The sequence below is a fragment of the Salvelinus fontinalis genome, chromosome 35, assembly GCF_029448725.1.
Source record: "Salvelinus fontinalis isolate EN_2023a chromosome 35, ASM2944872v1, whole genome shotgun sequence".
Taxonomy (NCBI): Eukaryota; Metazoa; Chordata; class Actinopteri; order Salmoniformes; family Salmonidae; genus Salvelinus; species Salvelinus fontinalis.
In genome coordinates this window covers 2,060,434-2,074,145 of record NC_074699.1, presented here as the reverse complement: position 1 = coordinate 2,074,145, position 13,712 = coordinate 2,060,434, and the positions used below count along the sequence as shown (strand labels likewise).

The 13,712-nt window shown below is 45.2% G+C and overlaps 1 protein-coding gene across 1 annotated transcript; it reads right to left on the bottom strand.

The window, feature by feature from the left end:
• Positions 1-2,288: 2,288 nt before the first annotated feature.
• On the bottom strand, positions 2,289-9,119 carry LOC129834202 (proteoglycan 4-like). Its single transcript, XM_055898943.1, has 2 exons — positions 8,961-9,119; positions 2,289-4,635 (listed from the first exon to the last, which is right to left on the bottom strand). Exon 2 carries the CDS (start codon positions 4,625-4,627, stop codon positions 2,858-2,860), a length of 1,770 nt encoding a protein of 589 aa, XP_055754918.1. The 5' UTR covers positions 4,628-4,635; positions 8,961-9,119; the 3' UTR covers positions 2,289-2,857.
• Between the last annotated feature and the right edge of the window lie 4,593 nt (positions 9,120-13,712).

The window sequence follows — 13,712 nt, the reverse complement described above, 5'->3', positions numbered from 1 at the left end:
CTCCCCAGGCCTTAATCCCATTGAGAACTTATGGTCAATCCTCAAGAGGCGGATGAACAAACAAAAACCCACAAATTCTGACAAACTCCAAGCATTGATTATGCAAGAATGGGCTGCCATCAGTCAGGATGTGGCCCAGAAGTTAATTGACAGCATGCCAGGGCGGATTGCAGAGGTCTTGAAAAAGAAGAGTCAACACTGCAAATATTGACTTTTTGCATCAACTTCATGTAATTGTCAATAAAAGCCTTTGACACTTATGAAATGCTTGTAATTATACTTCAGTATTTCATAGTAACATCTGACAAAAATATCTAAAGACACTGAAGCAGCAAACTTTGTGGAAATTAATATTTGTGTCATTCTCCAAACTTTGGGCCACGGCTGTACATGCCGTAACACTTGTTTTGAAACAGACAGTATCATGATGATGCTGTGAACATATCCGCTTGAATCAATGCCTGCACTGTGAGCTATCTACTGTAGCTTGTCAAGCTTACTTTAATCTCACTGATGATCTCTTGATTGAAATGCAAGGGGGATTTAGATAATGATCATTTACAGATCGTTTCCTGAAATAAATAGGGAAATCCATCCAATTTGATCCTGTTTTCATATACACTGTAACCATTTGACACAGAACGCTTCAGATGGCAGAGAGAAAACAACACAGCGTGTCCATCCACCCAACACCCAGCTCTCAAGAACGTTCCTTTCATAAATCTGAGGGCCTCTTGAAGAAACCGGAGCGAGAATTCAGGGTTGCTATGTGGAGGAGCTCGTTATGGTGCCGTTGGAAGACGCTTGGGAACCTTCGACATCTCCATCGAACCTTCTTTCAGATTTTGACCCACTCTCTATAAATTCTGTAGGAGATTCCATAAACAGTGCATATGCCTTGGACACTCATGAACACAAACACAGACTCATGAACACACACACATACACATACACAAACGCACATCCACAAACACATAACATTTATCTCCCTTGTGCTAATGCATGTGCTTTGGTACCTACATCACAGATATCCTCTAGCCTCTTTTAAGATGTAGGTGCAAGCACCATGCTCAGGAGCATTCTGCAAGGGCCGGTGAAGTAGGTGTCAGAACCTTCTACGACCGTTTTATCCTTCTCTTCCACCCTCGCCACCCCCTGCCCAATTTCAGCCCCTGAAACAGTATAAAAATGTCTCAAGGCAAAAGAGAGATTATCTAATTTGTCATGGTTGTGTTCTCCTCTGTGCTGCGTCAGAGCTCTTCCTTTCATCCCAGACCCTCATCCCCCACTCACTCCCGCCAAACCCCTTGAAAGCCCCTTCCTCCTCCAAGAACACATGCCCCTCCCCCAAACCCCCTCGCCATTTCAGTCTCTGAAATGTGGGGAGTGTGTGCTGCCCACAGAAATAGAATGAATAGAACAGGCGTCCCCATTCAAGTCAATGATGGTATAATGGGTGGACTGGCAGCCATTTTGAGTGTATCCATGCCAGGAAGTAAAAGCAGGAAGTGTACCCTTCAATCTGCTGTGATTTGTAGAGTCAACTCAACTGACAAAAACAAAAAATACATTCTATTGTATGAGCCTCATCAGTTAGCATCATTTGAATGAACATTCTACATCACCATATTTCCCGCATGTGTTTCCATGGCATTTCCATTGTTTGGGTCGAGTTCCATTGACTTCTTTACCGCATCTTACCGCAGCTTCCAAGCCCTCTCTGTTCATTCTATTTCTATGGTGCTGCCTGCCTACCACAGCTTGGAGTTCCAGTGAGATGGGCTATTATGATGTAAGAGGTGGAGGAAGAGACGACCTATGAAATTATCTGTCTGCATGCATTAACATGGTCATATTTTTCAAACAAACACACAGGCAAGCCAAGATTCACCAAACAAAATATTTGCAAGGCCAATGACCTCGAGGACATTGGTCTACAGGTAATACAATCAGGCGACCCCTAACCCAAAAGAAACCTTGTCTGTACATGACTGTAGAAGTTTGAAATGAATGATGTTCTGTAGATAATGTCTCCGACTGCTGATATTGGTGCACTCAATCTATCAGCCAACAACAATAAAGCACTGGACTAATTTCAGTTTTCAAAGATCTCCATTGTTTGCACCTAGGTTCACTTATTATAATCAATCATAAAGGTATCTTAAAATACAGTTGAAATGATTGTAACATGCTAAAATTGACTAAAATGACCTGTCATTATACAATAAGGCCTTGTGTCAAATGACTTTTGCCTAATTTATATAGAATACATAACAACAAAGGAGCAATCAGGTATAACAGTCTTGTTTTATTCTCCATTCCAAGCCATCAATGAACATTCCTTACTGTTTGCCCCATTATAAAAGCCCAAAACTTTTCATCCATTATTTTTTCATATAGTTAAGGAAAGGATATGTGAAAGTCTAAATTAGATCACTATTGAATGCTATTCTGATAAACCATTTTTAATGTTCATCAGGCTCACACACAAAGACAAGACTACTCATTCCATTCCAAATTTCCAATGTCAATTTTCTCTGTTGTCCAGTTTTTTTCCCCGGTTTTCCTATACTCATCCCTCAAATTTTGCTGGCTTTCATCTCACCACAAATGCTGCAAACACAGGCTGCCCCTCTGCAATGACGTGTGGGGCACAAAGACTCAACACTGCATCCATGTCTCACATCTCTTCCTACATGTACCTCACTCCCCCTCTCTACACTTGAGTGGTTGTATTTCATTTTAGTTAACCGGAAACTCCTTTGCCACAACAAACATTTTTAGATTTATCTTCAGAAGCTTGTGTTGGAGGTTTTTTCGGATCATTAGGGACTTTAGGGACACATTTATATTAGCTTCAGACCAAGTCAATAGCCTGACTTATTGCCTCACCGATTGCCTCAGGAATCTGGATGTCGCCAGTCAGGTTCAAGTCCTTTTTTAATTCACAGTCAATTTGCACCTCAACGGCATGCTCTGGTTTGTCAATGCCATTGACACATTCCTTTTGCTGTGGCTCCGGGGCAGACACGGCAGCCGGCTCGGCCGCCTGCTCCTGACACTCCCCATTGACCTCAGGGGCAGAAGGCTCAGCAGTAGCCTCCTCTGCGGAAACAACTTCCCTGTTGTCCAGCACAGCCTCCTGTGGCACAGCGTTGGCCTCCTCTGCAGCAGCAGGTGCAGCAGATTCTGAAATGATGATCTCCGGGATGGGTTCTGCAACGTCGGCAGCCTCTGGCTCTGCTGCCTCTGTTACTGCATCAGCAGCTTCAGGTTCAAGCTCTGCTACGGATTCTTCTACAGGTAGGGGGAGCTCTTTAGCGGCTGGTTCTAGGACGGATCCTGGTTCTGCGGCTGCCTCTGGCTCTGCGGCTGCCTCTGTGGCTGACTCTGACACAGCTTCTGCAACTGTTGTAGGCTCCTCCTCCAGTGCGGGTGAAGCTGCTTCTGCCTCTACTGGTGCCTCGGGCACAGCCTCAGGTTCTGGGGCCTCCCCTGTAACAGTCTCTGTTTCAGGCTCTGGAGCAGCAGGCTTAGGTTCTGTAGTGTCTGCCACTTCTGTGGCTTGTTCTGTAGCCTCAGCATCCTTTTCTGGTGCTGCGGATAGTTCCACAGAGGCTGCCGCAGGCTCTTCTGGTGCAGGCTCTTTTGGTGCTGCCGCAGGCTCTTCTGGTGCAGGCGCTTTTGGTGCTGCATCATGCTTTTCTGGTGCAGGCTCTTTTGGTGCTGCCGCAGGCTCTTCTGGTGCAGGCTCTTTTGGTGCTGCATCATGCTTTTCTGGTGCAGGCTCTTTTGGTGCTGCCGCAGGCTCTTCTGGTGCAGGCTCTTTTGGTGCTGCCGCAGGCTCTTCTGGTGCAGGCTCTTCCACTGCAGGCCCTTTTGGGGCTGCCGCAGGCTCTTCTGGTGCAGGTTCTTTTGGTGCTGCCGCAGGCTCTTCTGGTGCAGGTTCTTTTGGTGCTGCCGCAGGCTCTTCTGGTACAGGCTCTTCCACGGCAGGCTCTTTTGGTGCAGCCACTGTTTCGTCTAGTGCCGCTGGTTCTTCCGGTGCCTCTGTTTTATCTGGTGCTGTTACAGGTTCCTCTGGGGATGCTGCTGGTTCCTCAGCTGCTGCAGGTTCTTCCAGTGCTGACACTGGCTCTTCTGGAGCTGCGGCTGGTTCCTCTGCTACTGCTGCAGGTTGTTCCGGTGCTGACACTGGCTCTTCTGGGGCTGCAGGTTCTTCTGGTGCTGCAGCTGGTGCTGGCTCCTCTGGTGCTGCCGGTGGTTCTTCTGAAGCCACTGGCTCTTCTGCTGTTGGCGCTGGTTCTGCCGGGGCTGCCACAGGTTCATCTGGTACAGCCGCTGGCTCGGCGGTGGCCCCCTTGGCCACAGCCTCTATAGCTGACAGGGCCTCTTCTGTCGCTTCTGTGATGGTTACCGCTGCCGACTCCACTGCTCCCTCTACCGCAGCAGACACCTTAGGAGCAGTCTTCGCTGCCAACTCAGCGACCGGAGCTGGTGCTTTGCTCTCCACGGCATGGGCCACGGCCTCAACGGCACTCACAGCAGCCACAGTAATCTCCTCCTTCTTGTCCTTTGGGTCGCTGACATCGTACCCCTTCTTCCTCTTGCTCAGCTTGCCTCCCATGGTGTCTCCTAAAAGTGAATAATAAAATCAGAATGACTTAACAAGTGTGACAGGTTGTTGCGTTTGATAATCTATGCATAGCATATATCCATTTCCTTTAATTACCCACCACAAACCTCAATACCAAGTTAAAGCTGAATAAAATTCAAAGCATTGCAATCATGCCAACATAGTGCCGCCTGTCTCCGTTGTAAGAATGCACTCAGTCGGGCTTTAAAGGGGGAGAGCATTTCAATCTGGAGACCACACTCTGCCAAATACTATTGGCAAAAAGACAAATGACCACTGCATGGGAACTACTCCAAGTTCTAAACTATCCAGTGCTCTTGTATAAACCACAGGACAAGACACCCTCTCTGGAGTCTTAGGTAATGTTATTATGTGCCAAGTGAGCCTCTCATTCTACTGTTGCCCTTTAATGGTCTGTTTTAGTTGTACACTTATTCCCACTGGTATACTTTTAGAATAGCAGGTTAGAGGCACAGTTAGAGGAGGAAGGGGGACTTGAGTTCACAAAATAAAGAAAAAAACACAAATGTTTTTAGCTATAGGTTTTGGGAACCTAGTGAGCACTTGTTGTGCATGACTAGGACCTGTTCAACAAGCCTGGTGAAAATGATTGTATAATCTGCTAACCCTCTATAGCTATCTAGTGCACTGTATATAAATAAGTAAGGGATAAATCAACGAGGGGCTATGCGTTCTGTGGAAAATAATGAACGGCGTGGAATGCCCTTTAACCAATCAGAAACGAGTATTGAAACAATGCCATGGTATTTTAAAAACGACAGGTTGGTAAGACATTTTTTGGGGCTATGGTCTGGATTTTTTCTATAGTTTAGTGCAAGGGTTAAATAAGATTCAGGCCAGGGTAAGCATGGATAAGATAACATGTTATTGTACAGACCACAAACTCCTGTTCTGCCCACTCCTGTTACTTTGCAACCACTAAAACATGGGAATGAATTAAGGGATAATCAAAGAGGGGCTATGCGTTCGAAGTGGAACTGACCTTCCACAGAGATGCATTATTTTCCAGAGAAAGCATAGAGCCCAGAGTTGATTATCCCAGTTATACCATCCCTTTTATACTATTTGCTTGTAGAAATGTGTTCAACATCCACTGAAGTAGCTAGCTAGCAAGTTTACTAGATATCTACAGTAGTTACCATGGTAACCAAACAAACAGACGCGCTAGTTTAGCGAGCCAAGTCATCAGACCTAGCTGCTGCTATTATGAAAATCGAATTCAACAATACCAATACTGTTTTCAATTTGTGTCACGTTCTGACCTTTATTTCCTTTGTTTTGTCTTTATGTAGTATGGTCAGGGCGTAAGTTGGGTGGGTAATCTATGTTTTGTGTTTCTGTTCTGTATTTCTGTGTTTGGCCTGATATGGTTCTCAATCAGAGGCAGCTGTCAATCGTTGTCCCTGATTGGGAACCATATTTAGTTAGCCTGTTTTCTGTTGGGTTTTGTGGGTGGTTGTTTTCAGTCTTTGTGTGTCTGCACCAGATAGAACTGTTTCGGTTGTCACTTTTGTTGTTTTGTATTTTGAGTGTTCACCTTTATTAAAGTAAGATGAACAATTACCACGCTGCACCTTGGTCCTCTTCTTCTCCTCCAGACGACAACCGTTACAATTTGACTTTTGCTTTCAAAAGCAGCTCAAACAAAACGTGTAAAAATGAACTATAGCCATTGATTTCCTTCATGCAAAAAAAAAAATAAAATGCCCAAGGGGGTGTGGTATATGTCCAATATAACATGCTAAGGCCAGGTCTACGCACGCTGCAACCTGGAGTGCCTAGATACAGCCCTTAGCCATGGTATATTGGCCATATACCACAAACCTGAGGCGCCTTATTGCTATTATAAACTCGTCGCCAATGTAATTAGAGCAGTGAAAATACATGTTTTGTCATACCCGTGGTATACTTAAGCAATAAGGCATGAGGGGGTGGTATATGGCCAATATAACATGGCTAAGGGCTGTTCTTAGCAGGATACATCACGGAATGCCTGGACACAGCCCTTAGCCATGGTATATTGGCCATATACCACAAACCCCTGAGGTGCCTTGTTGCTATTATAAACTGGTTATTAACGTAATTAGAGCAGTACAACTAAATGTTTTGTCATACCGGTGGTATACGGTCTGATATACCACTGCTGTCAGCCAATCATCATTCAGGGCTGGAACCAAACAGTTTATAATGTCTGATATTCCACGGCTGTCAGCCAGTCAGCATTCAGGGCTCAAACCACCCAGTTTATAAAGGGAAATAATGCATGCTCTAGAATGCCCTTCAAGCCAATCAGAAAGGACTATTCAACAATGCCATGGTATAATACTGAGTAGTAGTATTCCGAGTAGTAGTACTATACATCATCCACTGATGACAACAAAAACATATAGCTAAACTATTTTAGCTATAGATATAGCTAAACTAAGTATGTGTGTAGGGTTAACGTTATCACACTGGTTTCACTCACAAAATGTTGTTTATTTTACTCCATTGCCATGCTTGTAAGAGGAAGAGCTGATTTCAACCTACTTCAACTTCCCTTCCCCCTATCAGAAAACCGAGAACTAGAAGTTAAATGTTATCTGAGAGATATGTTTGGTGATAATAGTACTAAATTATTCCTTTATATAACAGTAGGCTGACTGTCACAGAAAACAATATTTACCATGGGAATGGGTATACTAAACAGGCATTACAGGTTACAGGTTTCTTCTGCCTGACATACAGTTTTAAGTGAAGCCAAAAGGTGGAAAATGCTCAACATGCAGGCGGTTCTCAAAACATGAAGCAAAACCAATCACGAACGTAACAATAGACTATGACATTTTCCGCAAGTACTTCGATTGACCATTATCCAAAATGTCACAAACGTAGTTGAATCTAATCTGTCTTTCTTGTTAGATGGGTGAGAGAGCGACTGCCATATAGCATATTTATTTGAACTGCAGAACACACGGGCGTGATGATAATAGGAGCTGTCCATAGTGCTGCATTAGGGCAATCAAGAAGGGATGCGGACAGAGGGAGCCATGCGGCAGGCCAGGGCAGGCTATGGGCTGTACAGCTAAATCCATGCTGATATCAGAGCAGCGATGGGTCCCCTCTACTAGGCTATCGGATAAACAGGCTTTCATATTCCTCCCAATCACGGTCCATATTTAAGGGTCGCTATAGCATGCGAATTAAGTTAATTGCGCGAGTTATATGTGTTTGACTCAATTAATTTACTCGGTTTACATGACATTTGCCTATACACACACATTAAAAGAAAACAGTCAGACTTTTCAAAAAGAGATTTCAAGATACATCTGCCAAAAGCACATGACAATGTTCACACATTGGGGAAGTACATGGAGTTTATAGGCGACGAGGGGATGAAATAGTAACGGTTTAGGGGTGTGAGGGATAAACCAATTATAGCAATATGATCACACACAGATTACTGTAAACACTACCGGGTAGCCATGTATTATTTTCTATTAAAACTCAAATAGGGCTGAAGACACGTTAAATCACATTGAAGGAAAATGCGCAGGTAATTTTACAACTCCTGTTGCATCAGCAAGGCTCTGAGAGACAGGCATCCTAGATGCCTGCTACAGAATGACGTTAACTGTGAAATCCACCTGATTGTAAAAAGTATAACTTTTTATAGCTTGGATGGATGGCAGTCTTTGATGTTTGTCATTATAGAACAAATATAAGTAATGATTTAAAACGATATATTATCGACAGGGAAGGCACAAGTGCAATGACTCCATTCCCCCAAACACATACTCCCGCTACTTCACTCTGTCTTCACTGTTCGTTAATGTTGCCATACGGTCTTGTGGGACACAGGCGTGTAGAGCTACGAAGGAAAATATGTTTGTCTTTTTTTCTATTAAGCTTGAATCTTGATTTGTCATCTTACTCTACACTTGATCTTTTTTCAATGTATTACATAAATTGATTTGGGCACACACAGCCCTGTCACCCTGATGCTTCTGGATAAAAAAAAAAGTCTACACCTCATAGCGCAGACAAATTGTTAAAATCCCAGGAAAGACTCTTTGGAACATCCGCATAATAAAACGCAAATCGTGGTTCGAAGATGTTGAATGTGAAAATCTACGCACGCACCGGTAGGACTGCAAATACATGAACAAAAGAGAACAAAGGATAGCTTATCCAACTCTTTCTCCCTTCTCTATTCTTTATTCTCCAATTGACCACAACAGCAGACTATACGTTCTCTTATTTTCTCCAGAATAAAAAAAAGAACATACAAAAGCTGAAAAATATAGATACAAAGTTCACTAACCTGGATTTCTGCCTTAAACCCAAACGGTAAGGAGAGTCGAGGAACTGATGTATTCCCTTGCAAGACTGAGCATGGACTGATAATAGAAAGAATCTTGCGACTGAAAGCTGCACCAAAGTCCTCCTCGCTCCCTGGGGTGCAATCTAGGACTGTGCTTTTTTGAAGAGTGCCCCTATAGGTTTGCCAGACATCATTCGCTATCACAATCTATTCCACAATCTAGGAGAAAGTGGGGTAAATTTAGCAATTTTTTACATTCAGCGTCACTCTGTCAAGGGAAATATAGTATTCTTCCTAACAAAGATATCTAGGCTACATATATTTCAGGATGTTGTGTATCCCTGGAAATATTCAGAATTCATGTAAACGTTACATTTTTGAAAACATACTGTAGCTTGTTCTCTCTCAGTACAATTTACCCCTGAAATTGGGTAAATTGAGCCGCAGTACAGGGTAAATTAAGCCACCTACACATTTCTGTACTGAATGAAATATGACCTATGTCTATCTCAGAGGAGGCTGGTGGGAGGAGCTATAGGAGGACAGAATAATTGTAATGGCTGGAATGGAACCAATGGAACAGAGTCAAACGCGGTTTCCATATGTTTAATGTGTTTGATTCCCTTCCATTTATACCATTCCAGCTTTCACAATGACCCCGTCCTCCTATAGCTCCCCCCACCAGCCTCCACTGGTCTATCTTTATTTCCCAAACACAATTCAACACAATCACAATCCCTTTTTTGTATTTTAATATATTTTAAGCATATTTTAACACAGGCTTAATACCAAACAAACAACATACTTAAAAAAATAAACACTTTTAACATAGGCCAGGCACGGTTGTTACCTCATATCCCAGCAACAATGAAACGCTACTAGCGCACACTGCTAAGTAGCTAGCCATTTTACACCGGTTACACTCACCCCCCTTTGACGTCTTTCTTCTCGGCAGCAATGATCCGGGTCAACAGCATCAATATAAAAGTGTTGCTTCGATCCCTCTCCTTGCACCAACCTGGGCTTGTTACCTTTCCCTCCACAAAAGCCTAGCATAGCAAGGGAATCATCTACTTCAAGGTCTCAGAGTGAGTGACTTCACTGATTGAAATGCTACTAGCGCACACTACTAACTAGCCTGCCATTGCACACTAGTTACACAAGGATACACTTTCACAATAGGTTTAGGACCTCATACAGCAGCTTATAGAGACCCCAACTGATGTATAGAACAATCTTTAAAGGATATACTGTGGTTTAGATACAAGCATCATGAAACCTCTTAAAACCTCTGAAGGATCGTACGCTTTTTAAAAAATTTCGCCTAAAATGACATAACCAAATTTAACTGCCTGTAGCTCAGGACCTGAAACAAGGATATGCATATTCTTGATACCATTTCTAAGGGAAACACTTTGAAGTTTGTGGAAATGTGAAATTAATGTAGGAGAATATAACATATTAGATCTGGGAAAAGATAATACAAAAAAAAAACAGTAGGGGATCAAACTGTAGAACCAGTTCCTACATTTGAATATAAAAATGGATTTCATCAAACAAAACTATGCCACATTTTATCTCTGGGACCATCAGGATGACAAATCAGAGCAAGATTACCGAATGTAAGTACATTATTGACCTTCAGAGGTGAATGTATCAAACCAGTCGCCATGATTAAAGTTGTTTGTTGTTGTGCACTCTCGTCAAACAATAGCATGGTATTTGTTCACTGTAATACCTGCTGTAAATTGGACACTTCAGTTAGATTAACAAGAATTTATGCTTTCTGCCCATATAAGACATGTCTATGTCCTGGAAAGTTGGCTGTTACTTACAACGGTTGTTGCTAACATTAGCGCATGTTAGCATCAACCGTGCTGGTATAGGGACACCGATCGAGGAACTCTTAACATAAAACATTTATTTGACTTGGTGAACATCTTTTTTTTGGACCTAACTTGCTTACCACTTACCACTCCATGAAATGATGACCTAAATATTTGGTAAAATTATAAATGTTATGTTTCACTATATTGGATCATTCCAATATATTGGTATCACTCCGCAGTGGAGGGATACATCCGAGGTGAGAATTTACAGATTTACTCCCGTGTACACCTGTGTCACGGCTGGGGTCCGCCCCTATATATAGACCTCATGGCCGCGACACACGTTCTCTTTCATTTTCTTGGCGGATGTCCGTATGGTTTGAAGTACAAACTTTCTGAAGTTCGCTTGGTAAGTCACTAGTAAGTGTAATATCTTGCGTGGAAGTATACTCACTGGCTGTTTGTATCCTGGAGCAGCTGGCCACATGGCCAGCCCCTTCTCTTGAGTGCTCCACTCATTGCGTGCGATTGGTCTATATCTTCCGCCCGTGGTTTGTCGTATTTGTGTTTTGTTAGCGTTACACTACGACTCCGTGTGCATCAATTAGTATGGTGGCTCTTGCTGCCACAAACAGTAATTTACCTTACATAACTTGCCGACTGGCATGTTCTATGTGTGTGTTGTGAATTGCTTCAACATGCTGCTCCCCATGCCTCAGGCGTGGGTTCTCTGCTAATTACCCTGCAGGTTTCTTTCTTGTTCTTTACCCCTGCAGAGTGTAAGAGTATCGTGGTGGGCTTTCCACTACATTGAGACATTAAATTCAGTTCCTTAATGGAGTTATTCCATCATATGGTGCTGTTTTTACTGCTTGGATATTTAACCGGTATGTAATATTGCAGTTGGCGTAAGACAAAAACAAAAAAAACAAATAAGTCAAACCCATTACCTGGTTGCAGTTTTTTTGTCTGCCTGCTTTTCCTACACAGGGTTTTTCCCCATTTTTTTGTAGAGGTACTGGGTAATTTATCCCTCACCAGGTTTCTATTCCTCCAAACGGGTCACAACATAAGCTCTCCCAGGGTGTCGGACCCCTGCTCCGTGGCCTTGTTGGCTTGGCTGAACTTATGGCTTCCCTTTGTGACAGGTGTGATGGTGGCATCCCTCATGGGGATCCGCAAACCTCGTGTATGCACTGCCTGTGTTTAAGCCATGTGGAAAGGGTGGTTGAGCGCCCTACTGGATGCCAATTTTGTGTGGTGTTCTCAGAGCACCTGCGCCTGGCGCGATTGGAGGCCATGCGCGAGTGGATTAGCCAGGCTCGGGCTCAGGCTGGGGACGAACTCCCTCCCTCAGGAGTGGTGCACCAGCGAGCTGTTAGTACCTCTACTGGGCCCAGTTCCCCTCCCAGGTAGCGTGGCCGGAGCCACCGCAGGCAAAGCCCATCTGCTGCCAGTCCTGGATGGGGGCAGGAGGGACCACCTTGAACGGAGGCCGCATGCCCTGCGTCAGGAGGTTGATAACTTTGATGGCGACGACAGCAGTTCCCTGTTGGCCAGTGATAGGCTGTTCCTGGGGGACGATGCTGGCACTATTCACCACCGTGAGCGGGGCAACCAGAATGACAGGCCATCAGAAGCCGGCAGCGGGGCTTCATCGCCCCCCCCCCCCCCCCCAGCGGCTCGAGAGGCTATGAGGAGCCTACTCACTCGGGTAGCCACTGCACTGGACATCAAACTGGTGGACAGTGATGACTCTCCATCTGTCCCCATCTCTGCTAAGTTCCACGAGGCCTTGCAGGAGAGCTGGGCCTCTGCCAGGGTGTGCTTCCGACTCACAGCAGAGACTGGAACATGGAGTTATGTTGCAGGCGCAGAGTCACTAGGCCTCTGGGGAGTACGCGACCATGGACACCATGATAGCTGCCATGGTCCTTATAGGGCACACTGTTTTTTGCAGAGGTACTGGGTAATTTATCCCTCCAAGCAGGTTCTGACATAAGGTCCCGACATAAGCTGCTCCGCGGCCTTGTTGGCTTGGCTGAGCTTATGGCTTCCCTTTGTGACAGGTGTGATGGTGGCATCCCCCCTGGCGAAACCCGCGACTGAAACTGGGACCCCCCAGAGTCTTTGATGCCTGCCCCATCGCCTCGTGCTGAGGGACGACAGCGGGGAGGGGCACAGCGTGCGGTGAAGCAACAACCTGTTAACCGTCACTGCCATAGGGACGTGCCTGGGGGACCCAAGCACTTGGGGCGCCAGAGGAGAGGCGGGCCCCGGCAGGACCCATGACACACCCTTCCCTAGCCTCGGCTGCTTCTCCCGGTCTCTAAGGGCAAAGTGGGAGGAGGGTGTGGAGTCCCCCTGGGTGTTGTCCGCAATGCTCAAGGGGTACCGACTCCAATTCCGGTGCCCGCTCCTGTCCTTCAGGGGCCTTGTGTCTCCACGGTGGCCGACCCTCACTCCTGGACAAGAGTGCCATCCGCAGGATCAAGACACCAGAACGGCTAGGTGGGTTCTACTCCGCTTATTTTGTGGTCCCAAAAAGAGACTGATTCTGGACCTCCGCAACCTCAATGGGTACTTGAAGGTACTGAGGTTCTACATGCTTGCCCCAGCACGTGTGTTGCAGGCCGTGTCCAGGGACCAGTGGTTTGTGACGCTGGACCTGAGGGATACGTACGTACTTCCATGTTCCTGTTCACCCAGGTCATTGGCAGTACCTCCAATTCATTTTCAAAGGGACGGTTTACGCATTCATGGTTCTTCCCTTCGGCCTCTCCTTGGTACCCCACACTTTCACAAAGTGCATGGACGCTGTCCTGGCACCTCTCACGTCCCGAGGATTTTTGATTTTCAATTATCTGTGCCCCAACCAGGATTCTGTCAGACAGAGACATGCTCTGACCCACATCGGCAGGCT